Source organism: Haliaeetus albicilla, chromosome 12 (genome assembly GCF_947461875.1).
Source record: "Haliaeetus albicilla chromosome 12, bHalAlb1.1, whole genome shotgun sequence".
Classification (NCBI taxonomy): domain Eukaryota; kingdom Metazoa; phylum Chordata; class Aves; order Accipitriformes; family Accipitridae; genus Haliaeetus; species Haliaeetus albicilla.
Window position 1 is genome coordinate 14,726,141 of NC_091494.1, and position 15,726 is coordinate 14,741,866.

Below are 15,726 nucleotides of genomic sequence, written 5' to 3' on the forward strand. Positions count from 1 at the left end.
AGACTGTTCAGGAGCATTATAGTGGGTAGGTATGCCTGTCATCTAGGGGCAGCTGCTCCTCACTAAAACATTGTCAGTTGGCCTGTAAAAACAACTGGTGGCTCCTGAATACTGTCTCTGCTGGCCCCCGTGGGAATTGACTCGAGGTTGTTGCTTCTGCCTCGTTAGCAAAACTTTTCAACATACTGTGTTTACCAATGTGATAAATATTCCTCTTACCCCTCCCGTTCCTCCCATAGATACTGAATAACTGTTTCACAGAAAATCATGAGTACTTTTTTCAAAGACTAGGTGGTTGCTTGATTAAGAAAACTTGAAATTGCTTTTTCAGACAACTATGTAAACTACGGTGTTTTTGTAGAAGTAAATGTTCCATGAAAGGAAAATACTTGGAAAGCAAACTGAGATAAAATATACAGGAAGCTTGAATGTCAGTGACTAATGAAATGGTATGTTTTGTGTATAACTTTCTGTAAGGCACTATCTGTATCTACAGTCTTTCAATGGACCAACCACTAAAAGGTATCCAACCTTCCTCGGATAAAACGTCTGCTTTAAAATCTTGTGTAGGCTATGTTTTCTCGCAACCACAGCTAAATGATACTGCTATGTAGAATGTGAATGGGGAAAAGCCGTTGTTCTGTGAAGTAAGTAGCATGTTTTCCATGCTCTTGAATGCGTGAGTGGGTGCTACTGGATTTTGGATGTGGTTGTGAAGTCTAGTTTGATCTGGACTTCTCATGGTTTCGTGGCATCTAATTACAGAACAACAGTTTTAGTCTTGTTTTGTGACGTGGTTAGGCTGAGAGTAAGATTTTTTTTTTTTTTTTTTGGTGCTGATCTGACTTTAGTTCCTGTAAATAGGTAAGAACTGGATGAAACTGTTTAATGCAGACAACATGTTGTTTCGACTGCACCTAGAATACTATGTGCAGTTTTGAGACTACTGGCTTGAAACAACTTCCTAAGTTAGTCCCCAAGAGCGCCCGCTAAAAAAATTGAGGAGTGGGTCGTAAAAAATACTGAAGTAGGGTGCTCGTGGGGTGGGTTTAAGAGCTACAGTAATGCAAGGAAGAGCTAGTGACGGGATTTTCCTCCCCGCTGCGTACGCGGGAAGGGTTGGAGGGATGAGGCAGCTGAGCCGCTTCCGAGGGGTCTGAGGCGAGCAGTGGAAAAAGTGCTGTGGGAAGTTGGGAGGGCGGGCTGAGGTCTTTTTCCACTCCAGATGTAAATATTCATCACCTCACATGCTCTGCCACTCGGGGCTGACTCTTCAGAGCCGGTGCCGCGTGTGACCGCCGGGGCGCGTAGAGACGCTCGGGCGCCGTTCCCGGCTCCGCGTTCCTGGCCGGCCCCGGTAGCAGAATGCCGGCGTGCCCCCCGGGCAGCCTGCTCCCCGCGGCGGGCCCCGCCGGCCGTGCCCCGCTGCCGCCGGCGGCGTTAAAATGCCCCTCCCGGAGGGCACGGGGACGACGCGGCCGCCTTTGGGCGTCGGCGGCTCCGTCCGCCGCCGCCTCGCCGGCCGCTCGCCCCCGAGGCCCCGCCGGCAGGTCGCGCTCCCCGGCGCCGGCCGCCCACGCGCGCCGGCAGTTCCGCGGCAGCCCGTTCCCTAGGCAGGGCCACGCGCGGCAGCAGGCAGCGCTCCGGTGCCGATTCGAGCGGCTTTTTTTCCTCTCCCCCCTCCCCGTTCACCTGCCCCGGCAGGGCGGCGGAGCCGGCCGGGGGCGGGGGGAGGCCGGGCCGCCGAGGAGGCCGGCGCTCGCCCGGCGGGGCCAATCGGCGCCCGGCCCTGTTGCTATGCGCGCCCCTACTCTGCCTCCTTTGTGGAAGGTGCCGTGGGCACCCACCCGCGCCGGCGGGGCTCGCTGCGGGAGCACAGGGCCGCGCAGAGAAGGTGTGTACCGGCAGGGAACCGGGCCCCCCCCTCCGCCGCTCCCGCTTCCCCCGGGCGGGCCGGGCCGGGCCGGGCCGTGCGGGCGGCCCGCTGCGGGTCCTGGCTGCGGCGCCCGCTCTCCCAGAGGCGGGGTGCCCTTGGATTTGGGGGCCGAGGATGCGATTTGAACGGGCGGGCCGGGGGGCTCCGGGAGGGGGGCGCGGGGAGGAGCGGCGGTGGGGAGGCTTGGGAGGCCGGTAGCACCGGGCCGGACGGTCTTCCCGGGCTCGGAGCAAGTTCGAGCAGCGTAGCTGTGGGAGTAATCTGCAATTTTTGTTGGTGTTTTTCTGCGAGAGGTGATTTTAGATCCGTCTGTGCTAAAGTGTGCCTCTCCGGTTGAGCCGAAGAAGTGTGCTGTACTTTAGTCGGTAAATAGTTCCTTTAAAAAAACCCAAACAGCTTCACCCTATGCTCTTCGTTTCCTTCTGTGTATCGAGCCTATGAAAGGTTGGATTTTTGTGAGGTTTGGGGTTTTTTTTTCCCCAACCTCCCTCTAAAGGAAAGTAATGGGCAGCCTGAAAATTAACTCTGTTAATTCATTACATTGTTAGGGCAAGAGTATTAAATGGCCTGGAACAGGAGGGGGGTATTTTTAAGCCTTAAAAGCGAGACAGCTAGTTAAATGTCAAATCTGCTAACAGTTGTAGTTAGTGTAGCCATATGTAACTGCTTGACTCTTCATTGTTATGGAGGGGAAAAAAAAACCCTCACCCCCTCCCAAAAACACCCTGCAGCTTAACTGAGTTTCTTCGGTGCCTTGTTATGTAGGTCAAGTTTCTCTCTCTCTCTCTTTTTTTTTCTTTCCCCCTTTCCTCCAGCAGGAGGAAACTATTACAGTATTTTGATTTCTGCTGGAAACAATGCATGAAAGCATTATCAGCCCTTTGCCACTACTTGTTTGTCTTGGGGCAAATGAAGCTGATGCAAATATGTCAGCTTTGGAGGTAACTAAAAATATGTATTTTTAATTAGCTTACTGGTTGCTCAACTATATGCTATGTTTAAAGCTAATTAAATAGCATACTGAACTCAATGCTGAATTGAGGATTATCCATTCCTTTTTATGCAAACCTGTTCTCTAAAAATGCAAATGTTGTTCCAACCAAGTGCTTGCATATATTTTCATCCTGGGTCTAGAGCTTGTTGGTATTCCTCCGAAAGGTACCGGAGCTCTAGCTTAAGCGAGCCTGCTGACATTAGATGTTCACCTCCTGATGCAGGAGGAGGAACAATTCCACTAGTGCACTCTCATGATTTGTGTGGGAATATCAGTTTTGAATCACTGAAGCATTGCTTTATAAAGTAGTAAGGAATTTTTGGGAGGACAAAGTGAAATTTCATAATTGCATATATTAAATTTTAAATGTGTTAATTTAACGTCTGCCATTTTGCTATGTAGAAAATTACCGCATATTAGGAGAGAGGGAGGCAAACTAGATTCTTGGCTGAAATTCTGTTAAGCCTTTAAATTTTGACCCTATGTAACATTTTATTCTTTTGAGTACCAGAAGACTATTAAAGCTTAATAACATGACTTACAGTGTGGAAACTTGTAAACAGCTGAATTGTGCTGTGTGACACAGTTCAATTCTAAAACTATCAAAAATCTTCTTTTGTTTTATGCATTCAAAATTCCGTAGTGGGCTCTGGTGTCCATTTTAAAATGAGCAGTCTTTTACACAGCTTGAGAGTTGTAATGTCCTCATTTATCCTCCCAAATAAAGTTTAAAAACAATTTTATGGGCCTGGCCATTCTCCCAGAAATTTTTCAAATGAGAAGCTTATATTGTCTCTTTTGTAACTTTTTTACTTTTGCAGGTTACTGTTTAACTGCTTAAGGGGAGGCCTTGTAGGTGAAGGTTAATAGCATTGGAAAAATTACCAGAGGAGCTTCATGCTGCTCCACCATCATCAATTTCATCTCAGTTCTTTCAGAGCTCCTTGCATTTCTGATGAAGAAGTACAGTCTCTGCCTTGGGTCTGCTAGCCTTATTCCTTTCCCTCCACCCCAGCCTCTCAATAATCTGGACTGCAAATACTGACACAAACCTACTGAAGCTGGAGGTAGCCTCACTAGCTAGGAGGATGATTCTGGGTGGCCAAACGTGTTCTGACAAAGTTCCACAAGATAAATTACCCACCACTTAGATGACAGTGAACAGGTTGTAACATCAAAGTTTTGAGAGATGAAGTAGGAAAGCACAAAGAGAAGATGAATACAGAAAGAAACTGCAGTAGAAGAGGTCAGATGTCATGAAAATAGTTTGCTCTGGGCTTTTTGTTTTGTCTTTTTCTTTATTTCAGGTAAAGTAATGGGACTCTTAATCTACATTCCTCACCCAAGGACACTTCCTAACAAGTCCTATGCTTTTTTTTCCTGTGTGCTTTTTTAAGTACCCTGACAGCTAGTTCTGTTCTAGCAGCAGTGCTGCAAAGTTTCCGGGTTGTAGGTGTGATTTCTAACTGATATGATGTTGTAATAAAGTTATAAGAGTATCAGTTCCTATTGAACCTGCATATTATATATCTAATGTTTAATGTGTTGTCCATTACAATAAAATTCTTGAATTCTTGAGTGTTTCTATCTCTTCTCCTTGTGAATATTCTTTAAAAGCTTTATTATTAACAGTGCATTTGCACTGTTTGGTTTGTTTCTCATTTTCTTCTTTTTCAGTTATTCTGGGGGAAAAAAACCCAAAAGTCAGCTCAGTGGCATTAGTAGGTGCCTCACATGTAGGTAGAAAATGTGCTTAACAGTTCTTCCCCCGTGTGACTGTATTTATCCTGGGCTTAGGTATGCTATCAGTGTTCACATAGCTTCTTGGAGTTGAAGCAAGTCTCTGGAGTTGATACAGCTTGATAGTCAGAAAGCTGCCCTGGATGTAATTCACCAAGCCTTCACATATGAAGTGAATATCTGTAATGGAGACTTTTCCTGAACATGCTGAAAGAAAAACCTTTTCAGACACTTCTAGACTGTTTAGTTCCATTATTCTCATTGGAACCAGAAGTAATGAAACTGTCTGGGCTCTTGTTTTGCTACAGTATCACATGGGTCTCTAAACCACTGCATTATATCAGATCTGTCCTATGCGCGTGCGACTGTACCTACCAAATCTCTCATCTTTGTAGAATCTGACAAGGCATCTTAGCCAGTGCTGTCTCTGCACCAGGTCTTGCCATGCTGAGATTGCTAGTGCATATAACAGGCTGCTGGTCTGCTTGTCATCTGCATGAAAGACTGGCCTGGAAAATACTGTCTTGTTATCTGTATGTGTGAATTAGTGTTCTGATGCTCTGCAACTCTCTTCCATATTCCCACATAAATACTTTTCAAATTTTTCTTCCACTTTGATAAGTTTGGAGGATCTGAGCTTTATTGGCTGTACCTGTGAACAGAGTGCTCTTATACATGATACAGCATTTAAGGTGTTAAATGACTGAAATAAGAACTTCCTGCTGAAGGCCCCTTACTTGCTCCTAATAGTACTGGTTTGTTGTTTTTTTTCCTGTGAAATAGTTATAAGGAACAGTAAAAGAAGCAGTCATGTTGTTCCCCTTTTGTCGTTGTGTAGCCTCCCACTTTCTTCTGAGAGCATGATGAGTGAGGAGCAGCAAGACTGGCCTGTTTTCCTAGGACTAGGCTTGGAAACAGTCAGTATTTTACTCTATTCTGTCATACAGATCTGAATGAAGATAGTGAAGTCAAGATAAGGTGAAAGATTTTTAACTCCAGTTTTAAACTTGGAAATGTGAGAACTAAGGTTTTGTTTTCTTAATGTGTACAGCTAGTAGATTAATAGATTTCATATTCTCTTAGAGGATAAAAGGTAGTATTTCCTTGCTAGTAACACATAGTTGAGTCTATGCTATTCATACTCTTTAAATAAAATTACAAACCTGTTTTCTTCTGCAATGCTGAGAAGATGGGATGTAGAAGATTGAGGGATGCTGTGGAACTTGGGAATATAACGTATAGTGGAGTACGCTTAAATGGGAGGAATACAGCCTGTCTTGCAGTTCAGTGGCATCATCTACGCTCTGATGAAATTGTTTTCAAATTGATGTCTCTGACAATAAAGCTACTGCTTCCAGAGGTTGGTGTCTGCATAAGTCTATGCTCTTTCCTTGGTGAGAAAGGAGAATATTGACCAAGTTTAAGTAATGGTGGTCATCCTACCTGAAAGATAACTGAGCTCTCGGATGAATTTCCACATTAATTAGAAGATTTACAGAAGGGCTGAAGGTGGGGAGATAGATTCTGCAAACTTAAGTAGCAAGCACCAGTGCTAATAAGCAAGACTGTTGTTAAATAGTTAATAACAGATGGCTGAACTTCTGATGCAAATGATCAGACAGAACAAGAGAAGTTCTCTGCATCCTGACCCAGCGACTCCTCACTGCTGCCATGGCAACTAACACTTTTTTTTTCTCTCCAGTTTTAGCGGAGTTTATGAAACTGAAGATAACTTGTTGGTTTTACGACTTTAAAAAAAATCTTAAGAGGCAAAGCAGACCAGCAGGAGGAGGAGAGACTGTGGATGTGAATTCCTGGAGGCCTCGTGTATTTTAGTTCCTATAAGATCTTTCTAAAAGAAGTCTGAAGTACGGTACACTCTAAAATGCCTAGCAGTTAAAGCATTAGTTTAAATACAAAAGGTTATAATCTGAGCTGATCTATCTGAATCCTTTTCATTTAATTTAATGTGAAAATTACCTACTGCAACTCAAGTAGTATTGCAAAGGGGAAAGGGAGAAGGAGGGAGGAAGCTCTGTGTATTTGGCCTGGGCCTGGTATGGAGGAGCAAGGAAGAACCTGTAGCTCGTGGGGTGGATGTGGCCTTTCATCTGACTTGCAGCCAGGCGTTTGTCCTCCTCGGTGGGAGTAGGGGAATGTCACTGTAGGACAGCGGAGGTCTGTAGCGGGGGCCACGGAGGGGGTGGAAGCTGTTGGCCACTGGACATTGTAGGACCTTCTCTGCCCCTTTGGTTCAATTGTTAAAGACTGGCAGAGTATTCTGGACAAATATCGCTACAGCCCTCCTTTGTCCATGTTCTTTTTGCTAAGGTGCTTGCCCTTGGCTGCTCTGAGCAGGATGCTAGAAGGACCCTTTGTGCTATCTTTTTATTTTTATAGCAAAGTTACTCTACAGTTCCTGTACCTACTATAGTGAAATGCAAAATAGAAGGTTCAATATCTCTTTCTCAGGTAGGACACCTGAAGGAGTGTTGGTGTAGACTAAACTTCATGGCACTGAAACTACTGGAGGGAAGCGCTTCTGAGGCAGGTTTTGATCTGGTCCCCTGGGAAAGCCGTGAACAAGACCTGTGGATATTACTGAATGCAGGTCACTTCTCATAAAGCATAAAAAACCTGTTGTAAGTCTGTTTTATCAATGCTGTTAAGAACACATAGTTTCTTCAGTGCTTGCTGTTTTTGTGAGGTACACCTATGCCTGTGGGTCTTAAACTACAACAGTGGCTTCTTTACAGAATGAAGCCCTTCACGTAGATGTGTACTGAGCCACTATATTCTCAAACTGTATTTCCAGAGTGTATCATATTGCTGTGTTTGATTGTCTAGATGGATCGAGGGATTCTTCAGCCTCCAAGTGTATAACTCAGTCATAATATTACTTTTAAAGAGAAGGGAAGCAAATTCCTGGAGTTCTTACCTGAAGATTATTATTTGTTATCTGTGATATAAATTAAGAGGCACATTCAAGTATCATGTTTTGCTGGGTATTACACATGCATGGAACAAAAGACCATCCTCACCTCAGACCTTATGCAAGTATCAAACATGAAATCAATTACTTCCAACAGAGGGCTGTAAGGAAACAAAGGGATAATACTGATGAGGCAGATAAACTCTGCTCCCAGCCTACAGGGTAACAAGCCTTTATCACTGTAACAGAGAAGCTGGAAAGCAGACTCATTTTGCATCAAGTGTGTTCTTCCCCACTATAGGGCAACACAGGGGAGAGGAAGTACAAGTGATTAAAGTAATCAGAGGCTAATTGGAAGTTTACTGCAATAGTGAGTGGGAGACAACAGGAATGACGGTAAGCCGTGGAAGATCTTCAAAGTTAAAAAAAAAAAAAAAAAGGAAAAAAGTCACTTGCTTGTTATGAAAGACGATGTTCTGAGAGGCAAAAAAGACAACAGGAAAATATGGTTTCCTGTTAGACACTCACCAGACATATCTTCCTCACAAGTCTGGATGCCGGTGAGGCATAATCTTTTCTATGTCTTTTTTGACACTCCTTTTCGTTGATGAATTCCATGAGAAGTCCTGCGGGCGCTGCTGGCGCTTCCCAGAGCAGGCAGATAAGGCGCTGCCATCCGCTAGCCAAAGCACGGGTGGCATTCATGTGGGCTGTGCCCAGCCCAGAGGTCCCCACTGGCATGTTCCCATGTTTCCAATTTCATCAAAGCTTGGACTGTGAAGAATTTATCTGAGGAAAACCTTAGGATTTCAGACAGTGTTTTTCCATAGTCAAGAGTAAAACCAACTCACACTGAAAGCAATTCTCTAAATGCTATTTCCTAGGGATCCAGCCCAGCAACAAGGACGTAGTGAACCCAATTTGCATGTTTTTCTGGGGATAAAGAGGGCATGTTGCTTGTTGTCTGGAGTCCCGTGCCAGATTCTGGTTCTTTCAAGATCAGCCACTAATTCAGATGGTAAGAATAAAATGTTCTGTGCTAAAAATCTCTCAGATATGTTTTTTTTATTAGTTCTTGAAGATAAGTGATTGCAAAAATGGGCTGTTTACAGTCACAGCCAATGTAGTCATATGTTCCTAAATGTAAACTTAGAATCTTTTTGACTATACTCTTCTACACTTCTTTGTTATCTCTTAAAAAAAGATCCTCTTCCTCCAACAAAATTATGCGTTGTTTTCACTTGATAGTAATGAAATTTGTTTTCTTTACTGATTTCTAACAGCAAATTTCTGTATAATCTTTTTGGTAACTGAGAGGGTTGACAAAACAAGTATGGTCGTCAGGCATCTGGATTCTGTAATGTTTGTGGGGGCTTTTTTTTTTCCTGATGCTTAACTTGAGTATTCGCAATAATTTATTAAATCTATTAAACCTGATAAGTGGGTGAATCCTTAATGTTGCCTGAACTATGCTAGTAGCTGATGTGTAGCAGATCGTGACTTTTTGGCATTTCTGAGCTGAAGGCAGTTTGGAGCAATTTTCCCTAAAAGAAAGTAATTTTGACATCTTCTGATGTAAGTTTCACTGAATATTTACTTTAGACATTAATACCTTTTCTGCTGGCCCCAAATTCAACTTCCCCCCCCGCTCTGTGTTTTTGATTAGATATATATTTGCAAGTTATCAAGGAGGAACTAAAGTTGGGTTTTATTTGTTTATCTGTCTTTGCTCATGTCAGTTGTTTTTTGCACAGAACACAAAAGAGGCTGTGGAGGGCCTTGAGCCTTGACTGGATAAAAACTGTTGTTCCTCAGATGCTGCTCGTGTACACTATTTTTAGTGTAGTGTTTTATTTTTCCTAGTAATTTATTGCTCTGTCTCTTGACTCTCGGGTCACCTGATTTTAGAGCAGGCAAACATAGAGGCTGGATCCTTTACTATTGTATAAACTGCTAGTTTATCTTGAGGAGCAGGATGCTGCTGCTGGTGAGATTGGGTTGGAAGTGGTCTTGGAGGGGTGAGCCCTATCCCTTCGGTTCTCTGGAAAGTACGTTCTAAGAATACGCAGTACAGGGTGTTACAAAACACACGTGCAGCCAGTAAGCGGAGCGGAGGCCAGGGATGATGGGTGACTCGAGGTCAGCACTGTGCAGGGAGGCTTTTGCCTGCTGGCCCTCACCGTGCCTGTCTTCGCTCTGTGCCAGCAACGGCGCAGTCATCCATGAACTCACTTTTTCCCTTGAAGGGAGAGTTGTTTTGAAGAGATACACTATGAATACACCGCTATTATTCTTGCTCTAGTACTGTTAATTCTGGCACTTTGTGCAAGTGTCTTGCGCCTAGGATTGTCGTAAACTTGTTTTGTTCCACGAGGTGCCCAGTGGCTGGATGTTTCTGGTGGCCTTCAAAGTGGCAATGCAAGCCTGGCAGGGTGGTTGAATGAAGGGGAGAGGGAAAGCAGACGCTTAACTTCTGTAAGTAAACAAGTAAGTTATTTGAAATTTCAGTGTTCAAGTGGGCCCAGTTTTAAAAAGGTGCTTTGCAAGATGCATGTGTGTCTGGAGGGAAACCTAATGAGGTCTGAACGCTCTGGAGTTTCACTAGTCTGATTGGATTTTTTAAATCTTAAAGTAAATCTGAACTGTAACAAGATAAATGTCACTCAGCTAGATCCTGGTGATTCTTCAAATTGCGTGAAAACAAAGAGGAACAAAACCTGCATCCATCAAGCTATTCAGTACTTGCACAGATGAAATAGGTCTAGACATGCAAAATGACTATTCTGATGGTTTGGATTGAACTAAAAGTTCATTACTCCCCCGGCAGTTGCAGATTTTCAGTTCATGGCCCATGAGGTCTTTTCAGCCTCATGGAAAACTGCAGACTGTCATCTTCTCTAGAATTTAAAAATAAGGCAAAATAACTTTCATCTCTCTGGATCTTGGGTTAACTGAAACAGGGATATTGGCTGACCTGGGTAACAGTGCTGGCATTCTTAGGCCTTTCTTTTCATTTATAACATTGCAGTTTTTATAGGTTCCTCTAAAACAACAGCATATTTGAAGTTGAGTGCTGTGCGCCCTTGAGGGAGAGGGGTTGCTTTTTGGGTGGGTGCGGGGCTTATCGCTGCGCTGGTGAGTTGCTGATAGCAGCTCTTTTGCACTCTTACCAAATTTGTAGTGCTAGTAATGAAACCAAAGCTTTTTGAAGATGTGACATGCAGATTATGATCAAAATTCTTGACCTTGAAGAAATGACATGCTAATCATGCATATGGGAGGCCTCAGTTAGTTTTGGGGGTTTTTTTTAGTAGTCTTTTAATAGAGTAGACTACTTTCACCAAAAAGTGGACTAGGTCATAGATGGTTTTCTTCCCAAAACACCTAGACTTCTGCCCATCCCCATCCCACAGCCTTCTCTGGCTTACTGTTGGTTTGGGGTTTTTTTTGTTACCACAGTAAAACTGAGAAAGTATGTATTAAAAATAGATACTAATAGGTAGCTTTGAGATTTTCAACATACAAGAGGTTCCGCAGCAGTCTTTACAAACAGTTGGCTTGTATCTTTCTGTACACTGAAAAAAGATACTTTTCAAGAGATTAAAAGCAGAGAGGAATTACCAGGGATGTCTGATTTGTGCAAGTTTAAATTAGCTTATTAAAGTCAGTAGTTCCTGACTTCAGAGTCTGAAGATCATGAAGATCATGGCTATCAAAAACCATCGGTTGGGCTTGTTGGCACCTGATGGTAGCGTGAAGATGAGTGGCTACTGGTGTTTGAAAGTTTTCGGACTATGTGGAAGGCCGAGTGCTTTAGTACTTAAAAAACTTCACTTGCTTTGACAGCAATATTGTGTTGAAGGCTCAGTGCTTAGTGAAGGGTTTCCATAATGTGTGGTCCCATAAGTCAACATGGTACTTTTTTCCAGGGGGTTGCCCTGACTCCAGTGGCTGTCCCTGACTCCAGCAGCTGTGGCATCCCTACTGATTCCACCCCAAAATGAGTCAGTGCTTTCACACTGCACTTTTCAAATTCACTCTGGTTTATTTTCAAGAAGTCTGACTATGGTCTGAAGCAAATTGCACATGATGTAACCATTCTTTTTCTTGCAGTGATCTTAGGGAGGAAGAATACCAGTTTGTGCCTGGTGATTATAAACCAAAGTGGAACCTGTGCTCACACAGGCCTTCCCCAGCAGGAGTTGTGTGTGCTCCCATTACAGTTTTGTTCAGGCCCTTAATGGTGCTTTCAAATCATTCACTCAAAAACTTTTTGAGAGCTGAAGGCTACTTTACATTCCTCCTCAGAAAAAATGTGTTGTTTATCATCATTAACAGGAAAATAAGTACAAGAACACTTGAAAGTATATTGTCAAAGTTTCTATGCACAATAAATATTTAAGGTGATGAGATAAAGCACGGAATACCCCAAAGAGATTAATTTTTAGTGTTAGTGAGGAAATTTTAAAACCCAGCATTTCTTGGCAAGTGTAACCCTACATCACATGAATGCTGTTCCCAAAGATACTTGCGTATATTGTGAAGATGATAAGCTAGAGAGGAATAAACCGAGTAACTCTTTAGCAAAAAAATGGTCAGCACAAGATGCAAACATGTCATGTTTTAAGTAGAGGGCTGCTCTCTCTGGCAGCTCTCATAAGCATCGAAATACCTACTGTAGGATTTTTAGTCTCGTGTTTTTTTCCAGTAATATCTGAGTGATTTATTATCACAAATTACTGCTTGCCATCTTTAAACCAGTCTCTGTATAAAATACTGCAGAAGTCTGCAAATAGTTGAATCTTTGTCAAGCTGGATTGTTAAACAAATTAAAGAGGAAACTTACGTCTGTCGTCTCAAATTGTATTGTGTTTAAGGCCTCAAATAAAATTTCTGGCATGCATTTTTATTTATGCACTATAAAAATTCTATCACAGCTGGAATTTAATGCAGAGCTGCCGTCAACCTGTTTAATGGGAAGGATGTCTTGGCTTCCAAATGCAGTTAGACTTCCCAGTACTCAATTGCTGCAACTGTCGTATGGATGATACGCCTTCAGAAAGAGATGAGGCTTAGCCAAATACATGTGCTTTTTCATTGGTAATTCATGTTTGGGCTTCCTTTGAAAAGAAAGCAACAGCTATGGAGCCACTGCAGTATGATATTACAGCTAACATAAGATTGAGTAAGTTGATGAAAGCCTTCAGTATGTGTGTGTTCAGCCATGTAGTTGCTGCTAAGCTGGTTCTTGAATTAGCAAGTAACAATAGTGAAGATGGTCATCAGCCATCATCATCCTCATCTCCAAACTAAGTTCCCTTGGCTGGGGAAGCCTTGATGAAAGATGAAACAGTCATCATCATCAACATCAGTGAAGGAAGCGTGAAAAAAAAAAGATCGAATATATATCTAGAAATCTTATATTGGAAAATCTGTATTTTAATGTAAAAGTGCTTAATTGTTTTTCCAGAAAAGACCTTAGGAAGAAATTTTCACGTATTCTGTAAGCTTAAGTGCGCTCTGTTTTCTGTTCTAGGGTGACACACGGCTCCTTCAGCTCCCCAAACCAAGCATGTTGGATGCGGTTTCACATTATGGTGGCAGTGACTGTGAAGCTAGCCTAGGTCAGATCTCCACATTGCACTTGCTTCCTCCTGTGAACTAGGGTGGGATTTAAAACAGCATTTCAGTAATTTGTTTTCAATATAATTCTGCAAAATTTATATCAGCATATTTAAAAGGGTAGTAAATCACGGTATTGATGGTGAGAGTGAAGGTTACATCTAAACCCTTTATTCCCTCCCAATTACAGCTGAGTGTCTATTCTATACTTAGTGCTGCATACTTATTCTAAAAGAGCTGTTTTTTCCTAATTGTTTTCTTTTATGGACTAACAGACATACCTGAAAAATAGTTTTGAGTTGAAGAATTAGAAATCCTATTGCTTTGTCAGGTTTTTTTAAGGTTTTTTTTTGTTTAGGTAGTTTTATCGAGTCATGCAGTTTGTTCTAATGTAATCTAATTTAGGCAGAGCATCAGCTAATCAAGGGAAAAATGTAAAAAGCTAGAGAAGAATGAATGGAAAACTCAGAAATTACTTAGTCTACCCCTGATAGGCATGTTTGTTTCATTATAATATAACTTCAGAGATTTTTGTGTAGTCACATTTAATGAAATCACAATCTAGGAAACCATAATATAAAGGACAACACAAACTGATGTGTGCGTAAGTAAGGGCATTAGCTGAGACAAGTCCTCTTTGCTTTCAGCACCTGTCCGGTTATAGCATGTCGGTACAAGTAGCATCTTTTGTAACCCGTTCTGTAGACTAATAAGTTTAGGTATCAGCAAAAAGCATATGTTCTGTTCCTCTAACTTGCTTATATTTAAAATGCTAAACATTGCAGCACTGAAAATCTTACAGCTTTACACTGACATTTCAGCACTTAATTTACCCATGTCAGGATACAGTGGGAGAACTGTATTTTAGAATATACGAGTTCTCTTGCAATTTTTGGTGAACTGAGGTTTGAAACGAGCCTCAAACTTCACATTTTCAGGTATTACTTTGCTTCTGCTAAATACAGACGATGAAATCATAATGATTGACATACTTCACGGTTCGTGATTTTCTTGTGGAGCAAAAAACAATTCAGCTTACATCATATGTTCTGAAGTATTCCTTTTCTTTGTCCAGTTAAGAGAAAATAAAACCAGTTTCCCTGATCAAAATGCAAATATTGGATCTAGAATTTGGTTTAATGCCAAAAAATCAAAAGAAGCAGGTTAAACTGTTGTTGCTTAGATAAAAATAGAAAGCTACAGTTGGAAGAAGAGGAGTGACTCAGTAAGCAGTATGGTGATGGGAAAATAGGATGTCAGCCAAAACGCAGGAAGCTAGATGGGAACACCCAGATCAGTTTAACAGTCTGCGTTTTACACTCTCTGAGAGTTGTAGTTTCTGAGATTACTGGAGGAAATTTATACTTTAAATGAATTTAACTGAATTCTATTTCTGTACTTATTAAGCTGTTTGAACCTAAAGAAGTTTTAGTAAAATGTGAATTGTACATTTTTTGTATTGTTTTTCAGCTTGATTTTAAGACCAGTCTCTTTTTGGTAACTTTATTTATGGTAAAGCTGCCTTGAGATTAGCTCTGGATGCTGTAAGAGGCATCCAGCAGAAGTGTATGGTAGATAGGCAGTGATACACACATACCAGTGGACTTACTGCAGCACTGCAGTCTGGAGTGGAGCTGATGGCACTGGTTGGTACTGATTGATTTTTATTGCTCTGGAGCTCCAGAGTAACTTCATCTGCTGCCATGTAGCTGTGTCTTGATTTTTAAAAATGCCTCCCTTACGTATAAGATGGTGTGGTGTGTTTTGTTTTGTTTTTCTAATTATAAACTGGCATAACAACACAAAAGCAGGTGAATTCCTTCCTATTCTCCTACACAAAACTAAGTAGATCCAGCAATTTTTTATAGCTTATACTCTATTTTCTTTGGATAGCAGGTATGCATTAATCCTAATGTAAAGTTCCTCTGCTGCCATTTCCTGCCTACAGCTGAACTGCTTTGATAAGCAAGTAGTAGTTCAGTTTGGTACCCAGGAAGAAGTAAGGAGACAGCAAGAGTAAGATGAGGTACTGTGCTGCTCTACTCTTGTTTTCATAATGGCTGTCCTGGAGCTCAAAGATCTTGAGCCCTAAGAATCTAAGACAGGAGTCAATGTGGGGGAAAAAAATACCCGTATAGTAGTATTCCTAAGATAAGGTGAGTAACCAGTTCATTGCATTTGCTTGAATTTAAGTAAACTTAACTACTAGCGTGTTTCTTGAAGCAAGTAGACCATCTCATGACTTTAACTCTTGATAGCTTAAATTATACTTAAACTCTTAATATTGCAAGGCTTTTGAAGTGTGTGACTTCAGATATAATTACGGGTTTGTAATATGCAAACACAACATGACTGCTCATTCAGAAAATCATGAATTTGGGGGGTTCAAGGGCAACTTTCTTTTGAAGTGAAGCACAACGTGGAATTAGTTAACCAAAGCATCCGTGGGTGTTTCTAATTCCAGAAGAGAAGCTGTTAGTCAAATGTTTACATTGTGTTTCA

At 42.0% G+C, this 15,726-nt stretch overlaps 1 protein-coding gene across 7 annotated transcripts in view; it reads left to right on the top strand.

Annotated features, from left to right (window-relative positions):
• ATOSA (atos homolog A) overlaps positions 1-15,726 on the top strand; it is a 49,517-nt gene that overhangs the window by 11,004 nt on the left and 22,787 nt on the right. The window contains exons 1-2 of one of the 7 annotated variants that reach the window (XM_009916908.2): positions 8,487-8,620; positions 13,139-13,226. The exons of 2 other annotated variants lie outside the window; for them this stretch is intronic. In XM_009916908.2, the coding sequence (XP_009915210.1) occupies positions 8,618-8,620; positions 13,139-13,226 (91 nt within the window). In that variant the 5' untranslated portion in view covers positions 8,487-8,617. Of the gene's footprint in view, positions 1-1,766; positions 1,895-8,486; positions 8,621-9,997; positions 10,078-13,138; positions 13,227-15,726 lie in introns of those variants that run through there. 4 more of the 7 variants (XM_069798220.1, XM_069798217.1, XM_069798215.1 and 1 more) reach the window with 4 other exon arrangements.